Source organism: Phyllostomus discolor, chromosome X, assembly GCF_004126475.2.
Source record: "Phyllostomus discolor isolate MPI-MPIP mPhyDis1 chromosome X, mPhyDis1.pri.v3, whole genome shotgun sequence".
Classification (NCBI taxonomy): Eukaryota; Metazoa; Chordata; class Mammalia; order Chiroptera; family Phyllostomidae; genus Phyllostomus; species Phyllostomus discolor.
The window spans coordinates 6902565-6920500 of record NC_050198.1 but is presented as its reverse complement, the minus strand read 5'-3'; the positions used below and the strand labels follow the sequence as shown (position 1 = coordinate 6920500).

The window sequence follows — 17936 nt, the reverse complement described above, 5'->3', positions numbered from 1 at the left end:
TAGCTGTCGGACTGACACCTGAGTGCATTCTTATGGCCTCTGGCATTGGTGACAAGGTTATCCTGTGGAAGCCAGGGCTCTTCCTCGCAGGGCTAAACACACACACCTGGTTCAGGAGTTAGAAAAGCTGACAGGATCCAGGGCAACACAGAGCAATTGCAGGCCTAGCTGGACTTCACACACAGCAGCAGCCCAGTGTGTGGGAGCTGCACAATGGCTCTGCTTCCCTTTGTCTTCCAAATCTCTCAGTACCCCTCCTGGCCTACCTTAACCAGAAACATACAAGAAAAAAAATTCTGAGAAATGTAGTTCAGCCTAGTCAAATTGACATATTACAAAGTCATCACATTCATTGTTTAATGGTTATTTGTCTCTTCAGACCCTCCTTTTGTTCTTGAGTCAGCTTTAGTACATTATATTTTCCCCTAGGAAATTGTCCAAACTCCTGTTTTTAAAAATTATTTGGATAAAGTTATTTATGGTATTCTTGTGAACTATTTTTAGCAACTTTTGCTAGAGCTAGCTATATCCCCTTTTTGCTCACTAATATGGCTATATTCCTATATTGTTTCTAGTTTAATTGCATTATAATCAGATAATATGCTGTCTTTATTATTGATTGCTTAGCAGTTTGAGATATTTTTTTGTGGTCTAATACAGCAATTTTCAACAGGTGTGCCTCAAGAATTTTTAAAACATGCAATACCTGACTATTTAGTCAGGGGCACTGACTTCTTTTCCCTTAGATCATCAAATAAAAAAATAACAGCTAACACAAAAATAGCCATCTGGTATGAATGAGTCAAAATTATACCTATTTTTTTTGGTCAGATCAGCAAAACATGTATTGTTTGGTGTGCTGCAGAATTTTAGTAATTAGTTTATATGCACCTTGAGATGAAAAAGGCTTGAAATTGCTGATCTAATACATGATCAATTTTTATAAATGTTCCATGTATGCTTGAAAATAATGTGTATTCTCTAAAATTGATTGTAGAGTATACACATACAGACACAGACATGATCAGGAGGATTAATTGGGTTGTCCAATTTTTATACACTAATGTTTTTATTTACATGATCAATTTCTGATAGGTATATTCAAAATCTCCATCTACCTCTTTCTTCTAGTAGTAATGTCAATTTTTGCATTAGAAATTTTAAAGCTGTTATTAGATGCATATTTTTATAATTACTGTATCTTCCTGGTGAATCATTCCTTTCAGCATTCAGTAATGACCTTTTTTTGTCCCTAATGATATTCTTTGTCTTAAAGTCTATCCTGTCCAATGTTAATATTGCTAAGATTTTAATTATGCTCTGTTTTTTCCTGCCCCACAGGGGTTTCTTTTACTTTCCTATCAGCTCAGTTATGCATTCAAAAAAAATATTTGTTATATTTTATCCATTATTTTGGTGTGTATAGCAGGCAGCACTGCAGGATATCTGCCCTGACAGACTGATAAATGTTGAAGTTCTCTAACTCAGAGAAAAATTAAAATATACTTCCCTTTAAACAGAAATTGCTTATTGTTTGATATGCAATCAGAATAGCAGAATTGCACAATGTATGTCTAACCAAGGCCCCATCTTGTCAATGAAGGTGTCAAATCATATTAATTGCAGGGCCCAATCTGAAAGTATTCACTTTGTATCTCCAACAGACAAGAAAATAACATGCTTTTCCACATGAGATCGGGCACGTTCAGGGTGGTATGGTCGTAGACTACATGCTTTTTCAAACAATACACTCACATAGCTTACCCCAAGAATCTGATATGGCCCCCATCCCTGAATTGCGGTTCCCCCATGATTGAGAATTACTAGTTTATGGTATGACCAAAGAAAATTACAGTTGAAGGCTGGACATATTTTATTACATTAATGGCTTAGTATCCCTCCTCCTATTCCTTGGCCACTCACAGATGGTGTAGTGTTTTCTGTGCACTCTGAGTTTCTTTCAGTATGTTTCCAAACTGCTCTGGTGTCTTGGTTAGCGGACGTCAAAGAGACCAAAACTAGGCTCAAATCCACATTATAGCTAGAAATTTGTGAGTCCTACCACTGGAGCTGACATTTAAGCTAGTCTTAACTACAACAGCTTACTAGAAACTTCCAGTACCCACACTATATACATCTGCTCATGGTGGAAATTGGGGTCTACTTCTTTCTGCTACTGGTTCTGCAAAAGACTATATCAGTGACCATGCTCATAAGGAAGGAAAGCCCTAGTTCTTGTTAAACAGGCCCGGCATTTGTTTTGGTCGAGCTGTCAAGTTTGTGCACTACATAGAATGCCTTAAAAAATTCATTAAAGTCGATGCTTCCATCTTTGTTCAAGTCCATTCTTCTAGCAAGTTCATCAACTTGGGAATCATCAATACAAACGTTGTAGTGACTACTAAAAAGTTTCCACATGGTATGAAATTCCTCCATGGAGATCAGACCTAAAAGAATATAGGAGAATGCTGTGAGTGTTTATGTTAAGGCCCACCTAAGGAGGGATGTGGAAGCCATATTGATTGAATAGTCCCAATGAGAAGCTCACTAACATGCCTGACCATCAAGACACTGAAGGAAATGAAAAAGAATAAATATAAAAAACAGTAGGTGACTTTAAACTGCTAAGTGATTGTAAGATTATTCTAAAGCTGGCATGAGGAAACAGTGAAGGAATGGAGGGAGATTGTGAACTGTGGGGACTATATGTGGCATAGAAATGATAAGATCTAAAATCTAAGGGGAAAGGGACATGGAAGGAGGGCAGAGAGGAAGGCAACATCAAAGTAAAGGGAAAAGATACCCTGGGACTCAGTAAGAGCACTGGAAACAATGGCTCTGCCATGTTTTATAGGCAACAGCTTACTTCTCTGTTTTTATTATTAATGTTTGGGTGCTCAATGATGGTTGAGGTTAAGGATTATCTGATGATTTTTTTAAAGTTTGAAAATGTGGGTGGTGGGCACACAATCAATATATAGATCATGTATCACAGAAATGTACATGTTTAACCTGTATCATTTTTCTAGCCAATGTCACTCCAGTGCATTTAAGTGAAAAATAAATGAATAAATAAAGTATATCTGCAAGCAATATAAATGTTATAACTAATTGCTGATGAGTTGTTAACTAATAATTACTGAGGGGGGTGCTGACAACTCTCCCTGGGGTACTTCTATTTTAATAAAGGATTCTGAACTTTACAAAGCTAAAGGAGAAAATGAGTTTTCATAGCCTTCAGTCCCCAAAACAGAATCAGAACTCCGGAGATGATTTTTATGACCAGGAGTGACCATGATGTTTATGAGACTGATGCACTGCCTGCTATGCTGGGAGGGCCACTTTAAATGAACAGTGAATTATCTTTTCATCTATACTGGTGACTTATAAAAGGAGCTATTTTTGTCTGACTAGTGGATACATAGGCCTATATTGGACCATATGGTCTCAAATACAGTTAGTACCCAACTAAAATAACAATAATATTAACAATGAGTTCTAGAAAGTAATAGATGAAAACACAGTTCTAGTTTCAGAGAAGTAGGCCAATCTTTGCTTTCTACTGCTAGTAAATAAATCCAAGTTCATTTACCTGAGTGATCAGAGTCAATGACTTTAAAGATGATTTGCAGGTCAGATCGGTATCTGTAAAGAGTTTCAATCAGAGCTGACTGAACCTAAAATAGAGATTTTCTAAGTGTTAAAACATAGAATTAATAACATAGATCAATTTAGTAAACATAACAAGCATACAACATCATCATCAATTCAAATTAGGTGATTTACATAGCCACTTGAGAAGGCAGGCCTTCCTTGGAGGCCCAACCCTCTTTAATCAGAGAGAAGACCATGTTCTTATGTTCGGAGACATCCGCAGTCTGTGCGCCTCAGAGGACAGGGCCAAAGCAAATCAGGAAGCAGCAAATAACAATAGCCAACATTCACTGAGGAAGCCTTGTGTGCCAGGCTCTGCACTGAGAGCTTTTCTGTGGGTTGTTTCATTTAGCCCTCAACACAGCCCCCAGGAACAGAACTGTTATTATGTCCATTTTACAGATGCAAGAATAGAGAGGTAAAGTAAGTTTCCCAGGGTTCATATAGCTGGTAAATGGGATTTGAATCTTTGCTGCCTGAAGCCAAGGTCTGTGAGCTCAGTCACAATGGTAAACTGTCCCTTGAGGGAAGTCCGAAGCCTCCTTCCTATGGATATTTGGGGTTCCCACCTGCACTTCTACTTCCCTTCTCTGCTCTTCACTTCTCATCTCCTCTGCAAACAATCACCCCAGTCCTAGTTCCCATCAGCTCACTTTCAGCCCAATGTTATAACTAATTGCTGATGAGTTGTTAACTAATAATTACTGGGGGGGAGGGGGCTGACAACTCTTCCTGGGGTCTTTCTATTTTAATAAAGGATTCTGAACTTTACAAGTCCTTAAGGTGTAAGATGTTAAGTTAGTCAGTCTATACCCTCGCAGTTTTAGGGGGAATATGTTGAGTATTTTAAAGGGCGCGTTATATGAAAGAACAGATGTCACATCAGCACTTCTGCTGGACAGCATTTAAGAGAAGAATCATACACTTGCCATGGATTTGCTTGCTGAAGCTTTTTTTTTCTTTTTGCCTATCCTTAGAATTCACACCTTTCCTGAACAGACCACAAGGTAGCAGGGAGACCCCCCTAAGGCTGCCACTCCCATCCATTAGATGACTCCACTCTCAACTTTTCAAAGGACTAAATTACTCTTACAGGTTGCCCAAAGAGTGTTTCTCTCTAGCCAGGTTTTAGCGGGGGAGGGGGGGGGGAGGGCGGTTTGTTTCACTTGCCTCTTTCACAGGTTTTTGAATGTGCATATCATTGAAGCAGGACATGTAGTCAACATTCCCTTCTTTGTCTGTGATAACCAGACGTGTACTCAGGGATCTCCATGGTAACTTCAGCCCCAAAACGGTCTCCATAGAAAAAGCCCATTGGCCCATAGAAATTTTTCCTAACAATAACAACCAAAAAGAAAAAAGAAAAGAAGAATGCCTATTAATTGGTAGATAATTTCATAAAGAAATGCAACCTCCTCAGTGCAGCCAGTGGGCAACCTGGGGTTTCAAGGCCTGGGTGCCTCCTGCTCCCCTGTACAATTTGTCCTACCAGGCCTCAGGGGGCCAAGGGAAGAACAACTACAAAAAGTCTTCAGTGTCCCACAGCTCTTTGTCTTACTGTTGTGTATAAGCAACCAGACTTTGGGCAATGAATTTATTTTTCCTTTTTCTGATGAACATAGTAAAGTATGTTTATAATAGAAGATTTAAAAGTGCAAAAGTATATAAAGAAAAATGATATGAAGGATAAAAGATTACTTTTTTTAACATTTTGACATATTATTCACTTTTCATTTTCCCAGGTATTATCCTCTTATTCCCTAATATTACATGTAGTTTTTCAAAGTATAAATCTTTATTTTTCCTGATTATTAAAGATATTGCTCATATGAAAATGATTTTGAATAAACAGAAAACAAATAAAACAATATTCACAATTTATATATAATATATACAAACAGTGTTGTTAAGAACATTTCCATACATTGAACCTATAGCTCAATTTGGGGAGAATTTATATCTCGACACCATTGGCCCTTGAACATAGTAATATCTACCCATTTATTTCAATTCTTTTTCATTTCTCTTAATATTTTACAAATCTCACACACCAATCATTTGGTTTCTTCCTTAGTACTTGATTATCTATTATGAATGGTATCTTTTAAGGTTTTCATTACCTAAAAATTAATTGCTAGCTATACTAATTATCAATTTATTCCCACTCAGCTCCAAATGTACCCTTTTTCACCCTGTTCTATGACATTGGAGCTGAACCCTGTAAACATTTTTTTTTTGGAAGCTGGTATAATGTTAGGTTTTGTCAGCAGAGGGTATGGGAAGAATGCTCTAAGGCATAGCAGAAGATATAGTTCTGGTATGCTCTGCTTCTTGTTTCTACAGCATAGTATGGCTGCAGAAGTGTGTGGGAAATGCAGTGGCACCCACTCACTGCTGAATTTCACTGACACCACATGGGTGCCTCCCTTGCCAGCAGTCCATGGGAGACACAGTGGTGCATAGCCCAAAGAGAATTTTGTTGGCACCACAGTGGGTACTTCATTCTTCTCCAGTCTTGGCCCTCTATCTCCAGACCACCTCTGACCTGAGATACCTCAGCATACTTCCACAGTCACACCCTCCTCAATGAGGTCTGAATGTTAGCTTTGGTTGGGAGTAGAGAACTCTTTTAAGTTTGTTCCTTCTTTGGGCACCCTTTCTCAGCCTTAGAGACAGCAGCTATTCCCTACACTTCCTATTCCTATATTCTTTAGAGTTCTATTTTATCCCTTTTAGTAACTAATCACTTTTTACTAATTACTAATTCTTTTTTAAAGTCATTTTAGAGCTGTATCTCTTTTTTTAAGATTTATTTATTTATTTTTAGGGAGGGAAGGGAGAGAGAAAGAGAGAGAGAGAAACATCAATGTGCGGTTGCTGGGGGCCATGGCCTACAACCCAGGCATGTGCCCTGGCTGGGAATCGAACCTGTGATATTTTGGTTCGCAGCCTGCGCTTAATCCACTGAGCTAAGCCAGCCAGGGCTCTAATTAGTAATTCTTTATACTAAGTTCCTCTGTTCAAATTATTGGTGGAGTTTCTATCTCCTGAATAGGCTCTGATTGACATATAGTGACATTTTATTTCTCCCTAACTCTTATGGTTTTATTTAACTTGCCTTATCACACTGGCTAACATCCCTAGCAAAATATTGAACAGAGTCTTGAGACTTGGCATCTGTATTAGTTTCCTATTATTGTTATAACAAATTACCACAGACTAAGTGGCTTAAAATAATACAAATTTACATCTTAGATTTTGGAGTTTGGAAGTCCACAATCAGTTTCATGGAGAGAGGAGATGCAGCCTAGAGATTTATCATACTTACTGGCTGGTAAATGCACTAGAATTCTGTATGCTCTAGAATCTTGCTGTTTCTTAACAGGCAGGCCTTTCAGGGTACCTAATCTGACATATTACCAGAATAGAAGTCAAATTCAGGGTTGTTGTTTTAAGTTGAAAAAAGCTTACTCAAAAGAAGAAATACACCTTTTTCCAAGCATATAATGGATTGTATTTATTTTTAGTCCTCTCATTCCTCACTAGTAAAAATAGAGAACTAAAATCTTAAAAAAGCAAAAAAAAGAAAGAAAGAAAGAAAGAAAGGGAGGAAGGGAGCGAAGAAGGAAGGGAGGGAGGAAGGGAGGGAGGAAGGAAGGAATAAAGAAAAGAGAGAAAAGAGAAAAGAGCAAAAGGAAGGAAGGAAGGACGGAAGGATGGACGGACTGGTCTGGATGTAACCTGCTATGTTAAGAAGTGATAAAGATTATATAATTTTATTACCTGTTTTCTCACGGTCTTGATGTTGGAAAGCATTAACAAGGTCAGTTTTTCGTGCAATCATTCTCTCCTTTAATATCTTCATGGCACTACTTTCGATAGTGTGCACCCTATGTTAAGAAGAAAATTATTAGGCAGAAATTACATAAATCATTCTGTTCTGTCTCATTTTAATGTGTTATGTTACCACTCACTAGTTTCTACTTTACATGAATTCCCTAACTTCATACATACCATGTTACTAAGTGGTGAATGTGTGTATATGTATGTATGTTCATGCATGTTTTGTGAAATTTTAAAAGGATTACCACTAGTGTTTTCTTTTTGATTTCAAAGAATCACATGTACAATTAGTGCCTGAAAATATCCAAGACAGTTTTGAAAAAAGGAAAATAAAGAGGGACTTGCTATATAGCAGATAATGAAATTTACTATACAGTTACTGAAACAAAACAAGCTGGTATTGACACAAGAGAGGATACATAAGCAGAATAGAAATTTCACAAATATAATAAACTATATATGCATATGTATAACAAAGGAGGTATGTATGACAAAGGAGGTATGACAATTCAGTAGAAAGGACAATTGAAAAAAAATGGTGCTAGCATAGTTAACTGACTGAAAGCTAAACTTCTACCCCAGACCATTTAAAAAAAATAAATTCAAAATAAATGAGAAACAGAGAAACAAAGTTGTCATGAGTCATATATCCCCCCCCAAAAGCAAAATGGCAGATTAAGTCCAGTCATATTGATATGAACACCATATGTGAATGGATTAAATAAAAAACACACATTATAAGACTGAATTTAAAAAAAAAAACAAGATTCAACTACATGTTGTTTACAAGACATACACTTTAGTTTCAATGATACAAAGAATTTGGAAAAAAAGGACAAAGATACACCATGCAAACAACAATTCTAGAGAGGTAGGGTAGCTATACTAATAGTAGACAGAAGAGATTTTACAACAAAAGCTGTTATTAGTGATAAAGAGGAATATTTTATGATAAAAGAACCAATCAGCCAAAGAAGATAAAGCAACTATAAACATATATGAACCTAACAACAGAGCCCAAAACTACATGAAGCAAAAACTGTCAGAATTGAAGGGAGAAATAGAGAATTCAACAGTAATAGTTGGGGGTATCAATACTCTACTTTCTTTTTTTATTGCTTTTATTGAATTTTTTTTATTTTATTGATTAAGAGGTGATAGAAGGAGGGAGAGAGGGAGGGAGGAGGGGAGAGAGAGACATTGATTTGTTGTTCTACTTATTTATGTATTCAGTGCTTGATTATCTGTTTTTAAAGATTTATTTATTTATTTATTTATTTATTTATTTATTTATTTTTAGAGAGAGGGGAAGGAAGGGAGAAAGAGAGAGAGAGAGAGAAACATCAATGTGTGGTTGCCTATTGCACACCCCAATCTGGGGACCCAGACTGCAACCCAGGCATGTGCCCTGACTGGAAATCAAACCTGTGACCCTTTGGTTCACAGGCTGGCACTTAATCCACTGAGCCACACCAGCCAGGGCCAGTGCTTGATTCTTGTATGTGCCTTGACCAGGGATCTAACCCACAACCTTGGCATATGGAGATGATGCTGTAACCAACTGAGCTACCTGGCTATAAAAGGAAAATCAAAAAGGATATAAAAGATTTAACTGCTCTTATAAACCAACTAGTTCTAACAGATATATATATAAAACACTCCATCCAACAACAGGAAGAGTGTACATTCTGCTAAAGCACATACAGAACACTTTCCATAACAGACCTTGTATTAGGCCATAACATAAGCCTCAAAAGATTTTAAATGATTAAAATCACACAAAGTATCTTTGTAGACTACAAAAACTCAGAGATTAATAGCAAGGAAATTTGGAAAAATCACAAATATGAGGAAATTAAATAACACAATCCTAAATAACCAATGGGCCAAGGAAAAAAATCACAAGAAAACCTAGAAAAGACTACAAGGTAAATAAAAATTAAAACACAACATGCCAAAATATGAGATGCCACTAAAGCAGTGCTTAGAGGCAAATTTATAACTATAAATGCCTACATTAAAAAAGATCTCAAATTAATTACATAATGTCTACCTTCAAAAACTAAAACCTAAAGCAAGCAGAAGGATGCAAATAACAAAGTACAGAGGAGAAATAAATGAAATAGAGATCAGAAAAACAATAGAGAAAATCAACAACACCAAAGATTGGTTTTTTGAAAAGATCAATAAAACTGACAAACCTTTAGCTGGAGTGGCTAAGAAATAAAAAAGGAAGACTCAAATTTCTAAAATCAAGGATGAGAGGTCATCACAATTGGCCTTACAGAAATAAAAAGAATTATAAGGAAATATTATGAACAATTACATACTAACAAATTAGATACACCAGATAAAATGGTCAAATTTCTATAAAGACAAACTAGCAAAATTGACTAAGAAGAAATCTTTTTAAAAAACAAACCAAACATACCTGGAACAAGTAAAAAGCATGACTAAGTAACCATATAACTTCTCACGAAAAAGAAAACCAACAAGAAACTCAAGGCCAGATGGCTTCACTGATGAATTCTATCAAACATTTCAAAAAAGAATTAATACTAATCATTCATAAATTTTTCCAAAAAATAGAAAAGGTAGGACTACTACCCACCTTATTATATGACGTAGCCAGTATTACCCTGATAGCAAAACCAAAGGTTGCAAGAAAACTACAGACCAATATCTCTTATAAATATAGAAAGAAAATCTTCAACAAAATACTAGCAAACTGAATTCAGCAACATATAAAAACATGATTACACACCATGAACAGGTGGGATTTATCCCAGGAATAGAAGGTTTAACATCTGAAATTAATCAATGTAATCCACCAAATTAATAGAATAAAAGACAAAAACCACATGATCATCTTGATAGCTGCAGAAAATATATTTGACAAAAATCCAATTAATTTTTTCTTGATAAAAACACTCAACAAACTAGCCATAGAAAGGAACTTCCTCAACCTGATAAGGGGCATCTACAAAACCCACACAGCTCATATACTTAATGGTGAAAGACTGAATGGTGTCCTCTTAAGATCAGGAACAAGACAAAGATATCTGCTCCCAGCACTTCTACTCAACATTGGTTTGGAGGTTCTAGGCAGTGCAATTAATCAAGAAAAAATAAATAAATAAAAGCATCCAGTTGAAAAAGAAGAGGTAAGATTATCTTCATTCACAAATAATATGATCTTGTATATTAAAAATTCCAAGGAATCCACTAAAAATTATTAGAACTAATGAAGAATTTCATCAAGATTGCACAACACACAAAAATAAATTTTATTTCTATAGACTAAAAATGAGCAATCCAAAAATGTAATTTAGAAAACAACTCCGTTTACTATTACAACAAAGAAAATAAAATATTTAGAAATGAATGTAATAAAAAATGTCTAAGGCTTGTACACTGAAAAGCACAAAACATTGTTCAGGGAAATTAAAAAAGATCCAAATAAATAGAACAATAGGACTTGGAAGATTTAATACTGTTAAGCTGGCAATAGCCACCAAATTGATCTAGACATTCAAAGTAATCTCTATCAAAATCCCAGTTGGCATTTCTTACAGAAGGTGACAAGCTGATTCTAAAAATCATAGGAAATGCCAGGGACCCATAATAACCAAAATTATCTCAAAAAAGAAGAAACAAGTTTGACTCACATTTCCCATTTCAAAACCTGTATTAGGATAGAGATATAAATCAATGGGATAAAATTTAATGTCCAGAAATAAACCTATACCTTTATGGTCAATTTATTTATTTTTTTTAATTTTTTTTAAACATATAATTTTTTAAAAGATTTTATTTATTTACTTTTAGGGAGGGAAGGGAGGGAGAGAGAGAGAGAGAGAGAGAGAGAGAGAGGGAGAGAGAGAGAAACAGAGAGAGACATTAATGTGCGGTTGCTGGGGGTTATGGCCTGCAACCCAGGAATGTACCCTGGCTGGGAATCGAACCTGGGACACTTTGGTTCCCAGCCCAAGCTCAATCCACTGAGCTACGCCAGCCAGGGTTTGGTCAATTTATTTTTGACAAGGTGACAAGATAATCACATGGGGGAAGGAGAGTCTTCCTAATTGATGGTGCTGGGACAACTGAATGTCCACAAGTAAAAGAATGAAGTTGGACCCCTATCTCCTACCATGCACAAAAATTAACTCAAAATGGATCAAACACTTGATTGTAAAAGCTTACTCAATAAATTTCTTAGAAGAAAACATAGGGGTATATTTGGGATTACACAATGGCCTCTTATATTCAACATCAAAAGCACAAGCAAAAAAAGAAAAAAAAATAGATATACTGGATCTAACAAATATTAAAAATGTTTTCTCCATAAATAATACCATCAAGAAAGAAAAAATACAGCCCACAAAACGGGAGAGACTATTTACAAGTCCTATATCTAATAAGTGGCATGTACATAGGATACATAAAGAACCCTTACAATGCAATAATATAAAATGGGGGAATAATATACATAGGAAATTCAAAAAAAAAACATTCAATTTCCAAAAACATAAGATGTGTAAACTCAGCTGTCTAAAATATCCTAATTAAAACATTAAGATTTACCATTGTTATCTTGGCAAAAATTAAGAATAGGGTAATAATATCTGAAACTAATGAGGATGTGAAGAAAATGGTATGTTATTTTTCAGATTAATTGTTACATCTCTTAGAGTATCTAGCAAAATTTTAAACATATAAATTCATAAATCTCATATTTTGAAATCTTACAGCAGTACTAAAAACTTACATATATATATATATATATATATATGTATATACACACAGAGAAATGTTTGTTTTAGTATTGTTTTTAAGTGTAAAACCCTGGAACCAATCTGGATGGCCATAAATTGACTAAGATTCAATTTGTACACTACATATGTACACTACAGAATATATCTATTAAAAAGAATGAATTAGGCCCTGGCTGGTGTGGCTCAGTTGGTTGGAGTGTCTTCCCATAAACCGAAGGTTCACAGGCTCGATTCCCAGTCAGGACACATGCCTAGGTTATTGGTTCAGTCCCTGGTTGGGGTGCATAAGAGAGGCAACTAATCAATGTTTCTCTCTCACATTGATACTTCTCTCCTTCTCCCTCCCTTCCCCACTCTCTAAAATGAAAATCATGTTCTTGGGTGAGAATTTGAAAAAAAAAAAAAAGAATGAATCAGGTCTATATATACTATCATGATAGAATCTCTAGGAGAAAAGTCACTTGCGGTATACAGTGTGCAGTGTGACTCTGTCTTTGTAAAAAAAAAAAGTGTGTGTGGTGGTCTCTGACTCTCTCCTCTCACTGGGATATGCATTTAATGAGGGAAAGGACTTTTGCCTATTTTGGTTATTACTGTATCACCTGTGCCTAAAACAGTGTCAGATACATACTAAATGCTCAACTTTTTCATTCAATGAATAACTGCTTGTCTATCTTTATATGAGCAAGGAGAAGAGGGCGGAAGGGTCCACGTTAGGTTATTAATTTCAGTTGCATATGGGGGAAAGGATTATTGAGAAATAGGAGAGAAGATTATTAACATTTTATTTATACATCAGTTTTGGCCTTACTTGTTGACTATAAATATATTCATTTTGTAATGAAAAATCTTAAAAGATAATGTTAAAGGAGAAAGAGAAGACAAACTATGAACACCATCACACAGAGAAACACGCACAACTCTTTTGTCACATACATTTCTGGGCAGAGAAGAGACAAAGTCAGACCATACTGACTGACGGGGCTCTTATGCGGGGTCTGTACAGAGAAGGCTGTAGGTTATGGGGCTGGGTGGGTGTGGGGACCTTCTTTTCTTTATATTCAATTAAGGACCGTTTGCGGATGTCGACTACTCTACTCACCTAAAGAGATGTATGAATTAAAAATCGCTGCTCTCGGTGTCAAAAATGAGTATATTTGCTACTTGGTGTCTGGACCTATTTCCATTTAGTTTATACCAATGAGTAACCAATAAGTAGTTGTCTTCACTCTTGTGGCTGCTCTTAGTCATTCTAGATTGGTTCTACTTGGTCACAGTACTGGGGTTCCAAATTCCTCTTTGACTCTAAGGCACAGGTGGCAAACACAAGGCCTGCAGGTCGAATCTGGCCCTCCACCTTGTTTCTACCTGGCAGCAATGCTGAGCTCCTTGCCCCTGGTTAAGGAGTAGCTACATGTATACAGTCCTAAAGTTACATTCGGCCCTTTGAAGGCAACAGCAAGGCTGATGTGGACCCCGGTGAAAATGAGGTTGACACCCCTGCTCTAAGGCTCACAGGATACACACCTTCGGTAAAGAGGACTGATGCACGTTGCCTTTGTTACTTGGTACTGGAAGAACTGGAGGGTCATACGAAATCCCACCCTGATGTAAGCTCCTCGATTGCTGCCTTCTTCATAATAATTAGAAGCAGAAAATACTGTAATGACCTGATTAAACAGAAAGAGGGCAGATTCACATAGAATTAGTTCTCAAAATGTCCTTCAATAAAGTCAGAAATAGCTCGCGTCTTTAAAAAAAAAGCAAAAATCAAAGTTCCAAATCTAAAGTCTAACAAGATTTCCTGTGATTCCATCAGAGAGAAACAAGGCTTTTAAATCAGTTTCCCCAGAAGTACTGACTTCTAGCCCTCATCCTCACAGTTTTTGGTCTTGCAATCCTGTGGACAATTTTAGATCCATATCTTAAAATCCCCCTTAATGCTCGGTTTTGCAAATTCTGATTTTCCAAGGACATAAAGTCTTTATTTTCTTTCCCTGTAATATTTGAGCATTCGAAATAAAACTTGTCTAGTATCACAGTCTTCTTCTTTTGCTTTGAGCTGAATGATTTAGAGGGCTCAGCCCCCCTCCCCCAAAAACCTGTGCTTTAAGGGCAAAGAAATAGGGGCTAAAATAAGGGACCATGACCACTCTGTTGGGAAGGAACCAACCAGCCTTGGGGCTGTGGTGGAAAATAGGTGGGTAATATTTGTCAGTGACAGGAAACCTGGCTTAAGCCAAGTCGTGCCTTAATGAGCATGTCACTTCAGACAAGACACTGGTGTCTTCTCTCCATTTTCTTATTCCAAAGACACCCTATTAAATACTTGTCTTAACCATTGTGCAGTTGTTAGCACGAAGTGCAAATGAACTAATAGATTTTAGAAAAGTCAAAGTTGAAATAGAAGGAAATGCCATGCATTTGGTATTGTTTTGTGTTTATCACTGTTCAGGGTTAGAAAAAGGAACATTCCAGGAAAACTTGGCACGAGAAATCAGTTCCTCAGCCCTCACGTCTTGTAGCCTTATCACACACCACTGCAGGAGCACCACATACTCCATTTTAGTGGGTGCAGCTAAGCTGACCACAGAGAGCGACTTTCTAGAGTTCACCTACTCAGTGAGTAGCAGGGAAGTGTGTTTTGTTGCTCTGCCCTGCACCAGGACTGTGTGAAGGTGAAAGAGATCAAACTGGATTCACTGCTGTCTTTTATGTGCTCAGTGAGTTTAAGGACATTCTCAATCCCATGGTACTGGAAAGTTGCCTTGTGGTTAGTAAAAGCCTTTCTGTGTCCATACTTAGTGTCACATGTAGAGTTTCAATCTTTGGGATTAGGGAATTTTAGGGAAATAAACCGAAAATCCCTTAGGATGTGGGACAGAGAGGCCCGTTCCAACAACTTATGTGAACCATACAGTCTCCTGTTTCTGTCTACCAAAGCAAGGCCTTCTTTTTTTGGTACTAGGGAAGACATCTTCCCATGAGCCTCTAAGTGAGACACATCTTCTGTAAAGAAAGACTATGCTGGGGGGAAAGATGTCTATGATGATGTCACCAACAATGTTAGCTTACCTTCCCATCGTGGCAGAGTTCATACCCATCGGGCTTACATTCGTGAGACCTGATGAGCAGTTTCAAGCGGTGTTTCCTAAGAAATTTGGCGGTAACATCTGGCCCAAAATAGCAGCCCCCTCCTCGGCATGTGTTTGGATAGCAGCCTCGTTTCTCCCTAGGATCACTCCACAGAACATCGGTGACCTTGAAACAACAAACCAGATTAGGCAGCTGCTTGCAAATAACAGTTTATCTTTCTAGATTCCAACTTCTTTTCCAGAAATATTAACCCATGTTATCCCAAAGTCTCGCTGTTTCTCATTACTCTTTCAAAATTGTTTCATGTTTCCCTTCCATGAATCTTTTTCAGAATAATTTTAATGCCCATAGCCACCACAATCCCTTTCTGCTAATCCCCAATAAGCAATGTTGCAATAACAATGACTAATGTAGGACATGGTACTGGCATAAGAACAGACACATAGATCAATGGAACAGAACAGAGAGTCTAGAAATAAACCCAAGCCTCTATGGTCAATTAATATGCAACAAAGAGGGCAGAAGCATAAGATGGAATAAAAATAGTCACTGCAACAAATGGTGTTGAGAGAACGGGACAGCTACATGCAAAAAAATGCAACCCAACCACCAACTCATACCACACACAAAAATAAACTCAAGATGGATGAAAGATGAATGTAAGTTGTGACACCATCAAAGTCCTAGAGGAGAACACAGGCAGGAAAATCTCAGATATTCCACACAGCAATATTTTTACCAATATGTCCCCTAGAGCAAGGGACATAAAGGAAAGAATAAACAAATGGAACTACATCAAATTTAAAAGCTTCTGCACAGCTAAAGAAAATATAAGCAAAATGAAAGGGGAACCAACCATATGGGAAAAGATATTTACCCATATTACCTCGGACAAGGGTTTGATTTTTAAAATAAATAAAGAACTCACACTACTCCACATCAGGAAGACAAACAATCCAATTAAAAAATGGGCAAAGGACCTGAACAGGCACTTCTCCAAGGACATACAGAGGAGACAGAGATATATAAAAGGATGCTCGGCATCACTAGCCAGCATAGAGATGCAAATTATAACCACAATGAGATACCACTTCACACTGGTCAGAATGACCATCATAACCAAATCAACAAAAAACAAGTGCTGGCGAGACTGTGGAGAAAAGGAAACCCTAGTGCACTGTTGGTGGGGATGCAGACTGGTACCGCCACTGTGGGAAACAGTACGGAATTTCCTCAAAAAAACTAAAAATAAAGCTGCCTTTTGACCCAGCAATTCCACTGCTGGGATAATATCTAAGAACCCTGAAACACCAATTCAAAAGAACCTATGCACCCCAATGTTCATAGCAGCACAATTTACAATAGCCAAGTGCTAGAAGCAACCTAAGTGCCCATCAGTAAATGAGTGGATCAAAAAACTATGGTACATTTACGTGATGGAATACGACACAGCAGAAAGAAAGAGCTCCTACCCTTTGCAACAGCTTGGCTAGATATGGAGAGCATTATGCTAAGTGAAATAAGCCAGGCTGTGAAAGACAAATTCCATATGATCTCACCTATAAGAGGAGCCTAATCAATAAAATGAAAAAGCAAGCAAAATATAACCAGAGATATTGAAATAAAGAACAAATTGACAGTAATCAAAGGGATGGGGTGTGGAAGATAATGGGGGAAAGAAAGGGAAGGGTTGTCAAGGAACATGGATAAAGGACCCATGGACAAAGCCAAAGGGGGGTAAAGATTAAGGGTGGGAGGTGGGGGTGATAGGGCAGGGGAGAGTAATAGGGTAAAAATGGGGACAACTGTAACTGAACAACAATAAGAAAAATAAATGCTTTCATGTATGTGAATGAATAAAGTTATTTTATAGAATCTATAGACATTAAAAAAAACAATAACTAATATAGCAGTACTTAGTAATCATGAAGAATCAGCCATTGGCTTTTTTTCTCTTTATTGAATTTATTGGGGTGACACTGGTTAACAGCTTTTTAGAAAAAAAAAAATCCATCACAATTGTTGTACAATTGCTGAATATACAAAGGTCTTTTTGCTTAAAAGAACTTCATTGTCATGTTCAAAGGAGAAAGTAGTCTCCCTACAATGAACACGTATTAGGTGTTCTTAATATGTCCAAAGAGATAAGGTAGGCCTTTCACTTGTGGCTTTGGCCTGGTGTTTGTCTTGTTGAGTATATAACACGAGGAAGCCCTTTTCCCATCACTAATGTAGACAACTGCTCATCCCGGAATACCTCTTAAGATATCTCCTTCACTTTATGCCCTCTTGATAAGTACATCTCACTTTCAGTGATACACTGATTGATTTGCACAATGTGTTCTCCTAAATCTCCAAGTATTTTATTAGCATAATATTACCTTTTGGGCTGAAATGGGCAATGTAGGCCACACGATGCCCAGGACCAAAGTTTCTAAGAATATTTTTTTAAAGATTTATTTATTTATTTTTAGAGAGGAAAGGGAGGGAGAAAGAGACAGAGAGAGAAACATGAATGTGTGGTTGCTGGGGGCCACGGCCTGCAACCCTGGCATGTGTCCTGGCTGG

General features: G+C 37.1%; 1 protein-coding gene across 2 annotated transcripts in view; it reads right to left on the bottom strand.

Moving 5' to 3' along the window:
- Positions 1 to 1855: 1855 nt before the first annotated feature.
- The window catches only part of PPEF1 (protein phosphatase with EF-hand domain 1), a 102710-nt gene continuing 86629 nt past the window's right edge, over positions 1856 to 17936 (bottom strand). For both annotated transcript variants that reach the window (XM_028522744.2, XM_036016322.1), the window contains 6 exons: positions 15348 to 15533; positions 13800 to 13942; positions 7438 to 7544; positions 4825 to 4988; positions 3593 to 3677; positions 1856 to 2447 (listed from right to left, as the gene is read on the bottom strand). In XM_028522744.2, coding sequence (XP_028378545.1) covers positions 2239 to 2447; positions 3593 to 3677; positions 4825 to 4988; positions 7438 to 7544; positions 13800 to 13942; positions 15348 to 15533 — 894 coding nt within the window. In that variant the 3' untranslated portion in view covers positions 1856 to 2238. The remainder of the gene's footprint in view (positions 2448 to 3592; positions 3678 to 4824; positions 4989 to 7437; positions 7545 to 13799; positions 13943 to 15347; positions 15534 to 17936) is intronic.